This window comes from Mytilus californianus, unplaced genomic scaffold (genome assembly GCF_021869535.1).
Source record: "Mytilus californianus isolate M0D057914Y unplaced genomic scaffold, xbMytCali1.0.p SCAF_5, whole genome shotgun sequence".
NCBI classification, from domain to species: Eukaryota; Metazoa; Mollusca; class Bivalvia; order Mytilida; family Mytilidae; genus Mytilus; species Mytilus californianus.
In genome coordinates, this window is record NW_026262701.1 from 41,713,264 (window position 1) to 41,725,469 (window position 12,206).

The 12,206-nt window shown below is 31.5% G+C and overlaps 1 protein-coding gene across 1 annotated transcript; it reads left to right on the forward strand.

The window, feature by feature from the left end:
* The first annotated feature begins 5,871 nt into the window (after nt 1–5,871).
* LOC127701983 (uncharacterized) lies at nt 5,872–12,073 on the forward strand. The gene is made up of 8 exons (XM_052205955.1): nt 5,872–5,946; nt 7,664–7,735; nt 8,120–8,205; nt 8,589–8,662; nt 9,505–9,608; nt 10,383–10,572; nt 11,668–11,754; nt 12,006–12,073. The coding sequence occupies exons 2-8, from the start codon at nt 7,700–7,702 to the stop codon at nt 12,071–12,073; spliced, it is 645 nt and encodes a 214-aa protein (XP_052061915.1). The 5' UTR covers nt 5,872–5,946; nt 7,664–7,699.
* The last annotated feature ends 133 nt before the right edge of the window (nt 12,074–12,206 follow it).

A 12,206-nucleotide genomic window follows, 5' to 3' on the forward strand; every position in this document is an offset into this window, starting at 1 on the left:
ATAGATACAAATATCTCACATAAAATGTTAAGGGAGCTACCATTTGATTTTTATGGGGGGCTAGAATGAAATGTGAAAATGAATTAAAAAAAGGCAGGATGAGCAACTTGGCAAAAAAAAAAGGCAAGATGACAATTTATGTAAAAAAAAATCAGGAAAAACTAATCAAAAAAGGCAGGACTGAATAGAGTGAAAAATCAAAAGGCAGGACAGAGATTACAACTAAAAAAAATGAAGGACACAATTTTTCATCCTAGTCCCCACCCCTAAAAATCAAATGGTAGCTCCCTAACATATAAACATCGCCTTCCCTGGGTGCACAACAAACTCAGAAAAATGATAAATAAAAAGAATAAATTGTACTATAAAATGAAAAAGGACAAAATGCATATAGAAAAATATAAAAAAACTAAAATAAAGAACAGAGACGTGCCTATTGTACATACATAGAAAAAATGATACTTGACCTTCCAACAAATGACCCTGACCAAAGTTACAGCAATCAATCAAAACCAAAGAAACTCTTTTCTTATATAAAATCAATTAGAACTGACAATAGTGGAGTTGCTCCCCTAAAAAAAGAGGGACAATAAATAACTGATACAAAACAAAAAGCCAACATATTAAATGAGCAATTCCAATCAGTCTTCACCACCGAAAAAGAAAGTAATATGCCTGATAAAGGGACAAGTCCCCATCCAGTCATACCATCTCTCACAATTACTACACCTGGCATACAAGAACTCTTACACAACATCAATCCACACAAAGCCACTGGCCCAAACAACATCAGCGGCAGAATACTAAAACAACTCCAAAACACAACGGCACCAATCCTCGCCATTATTTTCCAGAAATCACTTACAACTGGCTGTATACCATCTGACTAGAAACATGCAAATGTCGCACCAGCATACAAAAAAGGGGGAAAATACAACGCAGTTAATTACAGACCAATCTCTCTCACTTGTATCAGTTGCAAACTAACGGAACATGTCATAACAAAACACCTAATTAACCCCCTCGAAAATAACAACCTATACACAACTTCTATCTTTCGTACAAGAACTAGCTTCAAATTCAGACAATAACACCCGAACAGACCTAATAATTATGGACTTTGCCAAAGCCTTTGAAAAAGTCCCACACCAAAGACTCTTATACAAACTAAATTTTTATGGTATACAAAATAAAACACTAAACTGGATCTCTGCCTTTTTATCAAACCGCACACAAACAGTTGTCCTGGATGGAGAGTCATCAGATTTGCTCCAGTTACTTCTGGTGTCCCACAGGGAACAGTTCTGGGTCCTGTTCTATTTCTGGAATATTTGAAATTCAGTAAACTCAGACTGTTCGCAGACGAAAGCATCATATACAAAAGCATTAAATCTAAAAAAGATTGTGCTAGACCACAGGAAGATCTTGATGCTGCTGCAAAGTGGGAAGAAGACTGGCTAATGGCTTTCCATCCTGACAAATGTACAGTTCTCACTGCCTCAAACAAGAAAAATACGATCAACACGACTACATTCTCCACAGCCATACCCTAGAATCTGTCTCCTCCGCTAAATATCTTGGTATAACACTTCAATCCGACTTAAAATGGACCCAGCATACAAACAACATCATTGGAAATGCAAATAAAACCCTAGGCTTCCTTAAAAGAAATCTTAAAGCATCCATCACAAACATTAAGTCTCAGGCGTATCTAGCACTTGTCGGACTGAAACTAGAATATGCTTGTTCGCATTGGAACCCTCAAACTGCTGAACAATGAAATAAACTTGAGATGGTTCAGCGTCGGGCTGCTAGGTATGCCTGTAATCGTTATCACAACACCAGTAGCGTTACAGACATTCTCAACGCAGACTTAAAACTAGACTAATAATGTTCTATAAAATTGTTCACCTACTTACATTTAAAGACTGTTACAAATATTATTTTTTTCCGTTTACTATTACACAATGGAATTTACTACCTCCAAAGGTAGTATTTTCCCCCACTCTAAATATTTTTAGAGAATAGTTGACACCTACTGTTCTCTACAATATAGAACAGTAAACCTCAGTAGTTATGTAAATAGTTTTAACCACATGTCATGTTAGTATTTGTTTATTTTTGGCACTATTCTTTTGTAAAAATTTATTTACTATTATCCTACGCATGCGCAGCAGTTAGTAATCATCAAAAATCTGATGGATAACTGGATACATAAGAAGAAGAAGAAGAATAGTAACTAGTCTCTACATATTAAAGTATAGTATATATATGATAGGTATATGATTCTTACAGAGACAAGTGCCTGTGATCCTGAATGTCCCGATGCTTCTACCTGTTGAAGATGCTATCCATTACCTTCTGGAATGCCGATTATATTGCAACCAATAATATCTCTGGCTATTGGTCTTATAAACATGAATAATAATATACATTGATACTGGAAACGATGCATGTCACTACAAAACTACCTTAACATTTTTCGATAAGGTTCGGGGTTTTTTTCATTACACATGCGAAGCGGTTTTTATATTCCAAGTCAGCTGTTTTGCGAAGTTTTATCTTGTTTGTTTTATTGTTTTGTTCTTTATTTTTGTTCTTTTTTTTTTGCACCAATGTAAGTGCGACTTTTCGCCTTTCATTTCTAAAGCCTTTCTATATATGTTTTGCTGGCATCATATATGTGTATTTTATATGTAGGGAGAGGACTCAAGTTAATAAAAGTTGCAATAACTTGTGTACAATCCTATTTCTTAATTCTAAAATTAAAATTATTATATTAAAATTGATTTTAACCATTACAAAAATGATCCTGCATGCCTAATCCAGATTTCAGTTCATGTGATAAATCTTTATAATAAATTGTGTCGATTTTTACACGTGATTTTTTTGTTACATTTGAGAACGATTCTTTTAATATTCATTGATATGAATATTAAAGATAAGAACAAACGTCCTCGATTATGAATTGAAAACGTCAAATTACTTCGTTACCGATTAAGGGCATACGATACAGTTACAGGGGAGGTAACGACATTGCTAACGTAAAATTTATTTTTCACGACGTCAAACTGTGATATATCGTGAAAAGATGCATTTTTGACTGAATTTTATCATTCAGACTGATTTAACTTGAAAACGATTTCATGGGCCCCTCTTTTAAAAATTACATTTGGCTTGATTATGTATGAAGATTATTTGTGCCAATTTTTATGAACAAATTACCGATGAATTTTTTAAAACTAGATAAATATACAGCAAAAAATGCCGTTCTTTGACTAGAATCATGAAAATGTGATAAAAATGAATTACTTCCAAAGAATTGTTTCACAAATTCAAAGCACACTTATATTCCAGACACTTTTGCAAAAATCCACTTGCGTTTATCTTTAAAACAAAAAAAGTTAGGTATGTCTTTCTAAAGGATAGAAATGTCCAAGAAACCGAAATTTCCAGTAAATGTCTAAAATTTTGACCCCATTTATCTCTAAAAGTAGTACATGAAGATATATTTTTTATTACATATCTGAATTGACTAGGTGAAAAATAGCTTGTATGCAAACTTTCGTCAAAAATTCACCGTGGGATCAAAACTGTATCGTATGCCCTTAAGACGTATATATGATACATTTCACACAAGGTTATAATTCTAAGGAGAGTTCTTTAACTTATCAATGCTTTGGGCGCCTATTCCATATAGTTCATCATTGTTTGAATTTTAACATTTTCATTTTTACATCGCGATGACCGTGAGGTCATTTCGATGTATTGCTATCGCCTAAATTTCCATTATGCAAATTATTTTTGGGTTTTTAACCGATCTATAAAAATTATAGGTCCGCGATCATTATCTAGTGCAAAATAACATTACGTATCGCTTGTTTCAAATTCATTTTTTCAATGGATACTCCTATAAATATTTTTATTAATACACAAATTAATAATATGAAAATGTGTTGTCGTTAGTTTTATATATAAAAGTAAAAAATCATTGATGATATCTATGCACACGTACCGAAAAATTGTGTTAAAGCTTACGGAAGAATATCTCAAGAACGTTTTGCGACACTCCCGGCAAGGACCGATAACTCTGTTATTGTTTTGCGAGAAAATATGAATGGCTTCTCATATCAAATCTTTTAGAAAAATCGATTTTTTTACAGAAGAGTGTCTTATAATATATAACAACAAACCAGTGTATACTCTGGGACTATTATTATATTAGTATAATAGTCCCAGGTATACTGATTTGTATCACTACAATATAATAGTTATTACGGTGCGGTTGAATTTCCTGTCATTTATTCATCATCCATGCACGAACTTGTATCAGAAAAAAATATATCTCTGTAAATTAACCTCAGTTTCAGGTATAGAGATGTGATCTATTTCTGTGACATGTGCTTTTGACCATCCACAAGAACCTGCGGTCATCCGATGTTCAGTACTTCAGTACTTTGATTTTAATTAAGTTATCCCACCGAAATAAGTTTTAATCGTGGTGAAAATGTCATAAATAATATCAATGTTAGATGCTTTATTTCTAACAGCAAGATTAGCAACCAAAGAGAAATTACCATATAACTCCGTTGTTGTTTTTAGTTTGTTTTTTTTTTCTTCATTTTTTTTTTTTTTTTTTTTTTTTATTATTTTCTTTTTTAAATGTAGCTTTACAAAGAATACATATTGTCAGATTCCCGTGGGTGTGGCAAATGAGGTTCTGTTAGAAGGCCCACTGCAATTAAGTATAACTTTACTCAATGTCACAAATTGATCTTATCTCTCTACGTGAGAACGGATATTGTTTTATTGTAAAAGCGTTAAAGTGCTTTTTAGTCTGTTGTGGCCTCAAGGAAACTATGACACGAAAAACGTAATTGGTGATTTAACTAGCTTTGCTGTTTATGTGACACACTGAAAGCAAACTGAATGTTAATCAATTGTTTCAGATGAAATGACAGTGCCGTCAAAAGAGGTAAAATTAGAAATGTGAAGGTTTTCGATAATATTTATATCAGCTAAAATGCATTTGATTATCTGTGTCGTATTTTGGTTGTATGCTATTATTTAATCTCTGATTTTGTTAATTTCTATCTCCATAGTAATTAAGTGTTTGTTCATATAATTATCGACCTTTTATAGATATTAATATGTTTGTTGTATTAGTTTAAACATACTTTATCATAGAACTTTATTGCATAAAAGAAAACCTTCATGGTAAAAGCAATACAAGAAGAAGAAAATTTACAACATGAATAAAACATACTTCATATTTATTCATTAGTTTGTAATACTTTGTATAGTTATTTTTTAGCTTTGAGAATGAGTTCCGCTGGTTACATTTGTTATATTTCTTTTAAATTATCAGTTATTTTTTTTGTAAAAATATTACTGGTTTAACAATTATGGAAAACGTGCACTTTGTCATCTGCTATCTAATCTAACGTACAAATATTACCACACCCCCCCCCCCCCCCCCTTTTTTTAACCTTGCATTTATGAATAGGGCTTTCATTTCTCTACCTAGATTTCGAAATTAGAATATCAGAGAAAAAAACCTGTAATAAATGAGTTATTGGTGTCATTATTGGGATATTTTTCATTAATGATTTATTTGAATTAAACGTGTTAAGTTCGTTTCTTCTAAAACGTACCGATATTACTCGAACCCCCCCTTTTACTATGCATTTATGATTCGGGCTTTCATTTCTCGACCTACATTTGAAATTAAATGTCAGTTGGAAAAAAGGGAATCCTTTAATAAATGAGCTATTGGTGTCATTATTGGGATAGTTTTAATAAATATATTGAAATTGAAGACTACATGCAAAGTTCGTTTCTTCGAAATGAATTAGAAAATTCCAAAACGAGGCTGACCGCTGAAATTCAAAATAAAGTTCTCCAGCTGAAGATGCGAATGGCGTAATTTACAAACAAATGCCAATGGTTAGTTTCCATGAAATGTAGTGTGTGTGGTTTATTCTTAGCTTTGTACCAACAAAATTATTTTGATGTTTCAACAAATTATCCCAATCAAAATAAAAAAAGCAGAATATATATTTGGTATCGAGACTGAAAAGTCTGGCGTCATCACGTCGAAGTTGACATTAGAGGTTTTCTCATGGTTAAAATTTCAAATGAATGTGGTTAAAGCTTTACTCTGACGCTTCATTTTCGTCATCTTGTCAGCAGCTTTCAAATAGAAAAAAAAACTTTTGTTCGTGTCCCCCTCTTTTTTCATACAACATGCAAATAAATATTCTAACAAATAAACACAGGAGTGTAATTTAATCAATAAGTGTGTGAAGTCAAAATTAGTAGAATCATACTCATAGCCATGAGCTTGGCTCAGGTAACCCTAAAAATATTCTTGCTGCTAATATCATACAACTATACATGTACATTACATGTGCCAGGAAATGCTGCTATTATTATGCAGAAGTTGGAGGTCTCAAGTCACCATGACCAACTAGGGCATCATTCGATATATGACATTACAAGCAATACCTATAGAAGAAAAATTATACTGTATAATCTTTAATGTTTATTTAAAAGAGATACATGTTGTACAGTGAGTAATGAACAGGTGCTTGCATAAATTAAAAATATGGACGTGTGTACCTCTGGCAGCAAGAGGGTTAATGTTATGATAACAAAATGACTGGACATACAGTTACCACCCACGAACAAAATAACCAGACTTCACTTTTTTAGTGTTACATGACAAAGCAAAAACCAAACCAAAAATTAACAACACACAATAACTTTATTTATAGCCCAGTATTTTCCAAGGTCTTTCAAACCTTACCAGACATTTGGTCCAGAAAATGTTGAGACTTCAACCACTTTTGTCTGACCAAACCCAATTTTACCAGTCATTTGCCAATGTCTCGACTGATGGAACTTCGAAATGACTGATAACCGACTATTGGATAAAAATTCTGGATATATTTTGATGTCACAGTGGAAATGATAAGTGATTAATGTCAATATGACGTGTCACAAAATCTAAAATAGAAATAAGGTCCAAGAAAGGTATGTGTGTAGATTTTCCCAACTGATTATTAGGTTTTTAGGAGGATTTCTTCAAAAATAAAATCAACATATTAGATGTTACAGCTGCTAAATTATTTCATTAACCCTTTGACTACTAACATTTTTAGAATTAATGTTGTGTCCTTGGGCTTTGCAGTATTTATTATTTACTTCGTTTCTAGAATTTCAGAATACCTCTTCAAACTGAATTTTGTGACATCATATAAATTTTGTGAGATAGATATGTCTCTAGTGCTGTCATAGGGTTAGAATATGCGACAGAATTCACAAAAAAAACACAATAAACATTGTCACTATGTCCTTTGACAAATTGCAAATTGTGGAAGTGCTGATATACACAATGTATATATAAAACCAGGACAAAGGTCTCTCCAACATGCTGTAAACAAATCAGAAGTTCTAAATTTATTCTGTCAGTTTGGGGAAATCAACGTTTATCAAGTTCCTGAAAACAAACATGAAGCAAAAAGTACTCAACCTGCAGATTAATGAAATCACTTACCATCCGTTACTTGTTCCTCTTTTTATTCTTAGTCAGTTGTGTTTGTCTCTTTTATCAATTTTTCAATAAATCTTAAAATTAATAATAAAAATGTAATTTTTGCAGATTTTAAATTTCATTCATGTATGACAAAGATAAACAATGGACAATAATAAAAGAAAAGCACTGATTGAATGGGTATGTATAATTTTGATTTACCTTAAAATGAACATTTTATTTGTTTATTGTCTTGGTACTGGCTCAATGCCAAAATGTAGATTACACTTTGATGCACAATTGTTCATCTCTCCCTACACGTATCGCTTTTCCATTGGCATTTCCCTACACACAACACTTTTCCATTGGCATTTCAAAGATCTTTTATAGTTTGATTTCAGAGATTGTGTATTTAATATAACAGTAAATGTTGACTCCGTGTACAAATATATATAGGTCTTCCTTCATCATTTATACTAAATTTGTACAGATTTTATTTTCAACGTAAATCTTGAATCAAGCTGCATAAAATCTTTACAGTTCTACTACATTTATATAATACTATTTAGTTTGTTTTACTTTCAGGTTAATTCATTAGTTCCAAGTAATTCTATCAGATCAGTTTTAGATTTACAAGATGGAAAAGCTTTTATACAACTTTTACAGCTATCGTAAGTACAATGAGTGATAATATAAAAAATTTAAATAAAGGTTTATTTAGGAGTTTCCGGATAGTTCTGAGAATATCAAATGCCTCTAAAAGTTTTTTTTTTTTTCTGATGATATACTGATGGTAGTGGTTTTACACAAGAGTCCATGTACATGGACTTCATAAAGGTCAGAAAAAAATGACAATACCCTGTGAAACTGTATAAACTCCCCTTAAGAAATAAAACCAGCTTATATTTACTGGATACTCTAGCATGTGTAAGCCAAATTATGTCTCAAAATTTTTGATAAGTGGATCAAAGGTTAAAATGTAAGGAAATGTAGAGCAATAATACATCATGCTAGTTGCATACATACAGTATTTACTATGCTATATTTTTTGTAGAGATGAATGTTTAGTTCCAGAAGCACCACAGACAGCTCAACAAAGATTAGATTTGGTAAAACAGTATTTAGAAGGTACTTACAAGTATTGTTTCTACATATATTTTTCAGAGTGTGCTTTCCTGACATATATATGATTTTGATATTTATTATCTTCCCCAAAACAAAACAGATAATGCACATACAATATTTTTCTGTTAATGATCAGACTGCCAGACAAAACTACTTGCAATGGTGATGATGAAATCACAAATAAACCCTCGCAAGAAAATTTTTTGAGTTTCTTCTGTAGGGTGAAGGCACAAGCTGGATCCTTAAAAGTTTTGCTGTTTAGAAAGAAATCTTGGGGAATAAATTAAAAAGAAACTTGGTGACCAAGCCATCTATAATCACCACTTGTGAATTGTTTTCAATTTTATTTCAGTTCAGTCATATGCAAAATTGATGATACACTTTCAGTCTATCAGCATGTGGTCAAGGATTGCCAGGAAATCAGCAAAGTTTGTTTTGTGTTTTCAAGGCACTCTTGATTTCCTTCATGATGATGTAACATTACATGTGAATAGATAATGGTCTTAAATCATCACACATATAAATATAACTTTAATACAAATGACTGATTAAACTGTTATCAAGCACAGATTATGTTAAATATGTTGAGAGCAAAGTATACAATAAAGGCAAACCTTATTAATAAAAGAACTTACCACATTTTGTAGCAAAAATGAAATAATGTAATTGCCCGACAAACAAAAATTGGAAGCAATTTATATCATTGTATATGTCGGTATGTCAAATACTCGTTAGTCATTCACATGGGGCAAGCAAACAGTTTCAATCTTTGTCTTCAACAAATAAATTAACAAAATACATGAATTATTTATTCAAAATTTGATTGGTGATATTCTGTATTATAGGATTTTATTCAGTGTCACTACTGCCTGGAAGTACTCTCCTAGACTTCAAGCTTATTGTTCAGGACAGTGTTAACAGAAAAGACAAAGAATGGGAACTTGGAAAGGTTTGTTGTAAAACAAAAAAACATGGTAGCAGAATAAAGTTAAGCCAAAATAAAAAAAAATACTAGTGTTTAGGGTTTCCTGATTGACATGTTTTATTTGTGCCTCAAAATACCTACCCTCAAATGTTTTTTTTTTTTTTGGCATTCTTGAAATTCAATTGTGACAAAATTCAAAGTTCTTGAAAAGTGTTGTTTCAAAGGTTTTGGCCACCAAAATTTTGCAAAGGTCCGACACAATTTTGGTAATTTGCAATAGAAATAAAAGAGAGGACCAGCAGATTTTCTTCAAAACCACCATGAAAAAAAGATTTATTTATAGAACTCTGAAGATGGCAGATCTTCCCATATACTCAAAAGAAAAAAAAAGATCCTATTTTTCTTATGGAGGAAAACCTAAACACATTCTTTTATGTTTGGCCTTACATTATAATAACATGGTAACAGAATAGATATTACAAGTTGAGATCAAGTAAAGCATTAAGTGACATTTGGACCATTGTCAAAGAAGCCAATAAAAGTATGACATGAAAGATTAGATAAAGTATTATCTGGCCCCTGAAATCCAAAGAATTGTTCAATTTTTCAGTTATTTCAAAATTGTAATGATTTTGTTGATTCTTGATTGGGATGATGTAATCTCAGCACTAAAGTGCAAATATGTCTGTTTGTGTTGTCTTTATGATTTCCAGCCAGTGGTCAAAACGTCTTAATGGGTCCCATGTGTCCAACTCTTTAAGTAAACGTGTCATTTCTTATCTTTTGAATCTGTTTTAGATATTATTAGCATTGTTAGAAGCATGTGTACTAGAGAAGAAGAACAATACATTTGTAACCACGGCAACAAGTCTCCCGGAATTAGTACAGATGGAGATTATGCAAATGTTACAGCCATTGATCATCAATGCTCAAGACGTTGGTAACCACTTGACTGAAGACTTTGCTGATATTCTTACTAAAACTACAGGTTTGTTTGTATTAAATATGTTTTATTGTTTATGTTTGTTTTGCTTGCTAGATGTGCAATGAATGTACATGTATGTGTTTTTTGTTACTTCTCTATTCTTTGTAGATAACTTTAACTTGTAGTTGTGTCATATTTATAATGTTAAGGTAATTTTTATATAACTTTAACTTGTAGTTGTGTCATATTTATAATGTTAAGGTAATTTTTATTGAAATGGTCCTTTAAGAATGAAAAAAAAAATCGGAATCATTATACAGATTTCTCTAAATCAAATCAAATATTTCCTAAAACATAAAATTTGAATGTTTTCCTAGATGCTGAGGAAAGATTTCCAAGAAAAAAATCAGTATTAAACTGACTTGCAGATTATTGTTTTGTCAGGCAATAACATAAAAATAAGAATATGTGGTATGATTCCCGATAAGACAACTATCCACCAATGGAAATAATTATGAAATTAAAAAAGGATAGCTCTCTCACAAGCTGACAACCAATAGCTGTAAAATATAGGGGTAAATAATACAAGCAACAAGCCCTTGTAATCAATATAAAAATAAGTAATCATTTATTTTTTAGCCATTTGAACTTGTTATTAAGCTATATCTTAGTGCTTATATCATGTCTTATGAATTAAAGATTTAAATAGAATAATTATAGTTCAAAAAGAGTGGGGACTATTAAAAGTTTATATAAATCAAAATTTACAAAAAAAGAAAAACTCCATGTTGTCAATTTAAATTTTCGGATAACAGTTATAGCATAAAGTTAAATGAAAATTATCTGTACTGATTTTGTGTTTCAAAATGTTAAAAAAAAACTCGTACACACTTAGGAACAACATGCTAATTATAAATTTTTTGTATAAGACGTTTTATTTTTATTTGGTTCAATATGTACAGAATGTAAAAACGTTCTGGTTTGACCCTTAAGTTGAAGTTGTTTCACTATTGAAAGAGGTTCAACATGGAGAGAAAGAGAATATATACACATCTAATAATGGCAGTATTAAATAATAACCTTGCACCCTCTCGGTACCTTGTTTTCTGTTCTTAGACACCAATGCTCACCAAGATGCTGCTCTTTTCTTCCAACTAGTTACCCAAGGCAACATGAGTCGAGTGACGTCAACACCAAATGTGGACCATTCTTTCAGCTTTAGTAGATTTTCAAATCATGGTACTGGTTGGTTCTTTTACCTTTTTCACTTTTGCTTTTCTTTTTTTTATTTTTCACAGCATGCTTGTAAATATTGTAAAGAATGATTACCTGCAAGCTTATGTTATATTAATATTTATTTCCAAGTTTAGATTTTGCTAACATAAGTTGCTTACTAACATTTTTTGTATAGATGAAGTAGCTGTTTTAATAAGAAATGCCATGTGTTTAACAGATTTGGCAATCCAGATTGAATCATAAATGATATAATTTTATAGGTTATAAATGTATTTTCAAGGTTAAAGTAGTTGTATTGTCAGTTCATAGGGTTCACTTGGGATACTAAATGAATTTCAATAATGCACCAAAACTGAAAAATAATTTTGCATTCAATTGTCATATTCAAATACTGCTGTGATTCAAAATGTCGTGGAACCTTTGATTTTGTAAAATTACCACAATTGTCAAGTTCTACTCAG

Coding starts and splice junctions, on each gene's coding strand:
- LOC127701983 (XM_052205955.1), top strand. CDS start 7,700: ATGGACAATAATAAAAGAAAAGCACTGATTGAATGG. Junction 9,609..10,382: donor AAGAATGGGAACTTGGAAAG/GTTTGTTGTAAA, acceptor AATCTGTTTTAG/ATATTATTAGCATTGTTAGA. Junction 11,755..12,005: donor ATTTTCAAATCATGGTACTG/GTTGGTTCTTTT, acceptor ATAATTTTATAG/GTTATAAATGTATTTTCAAG.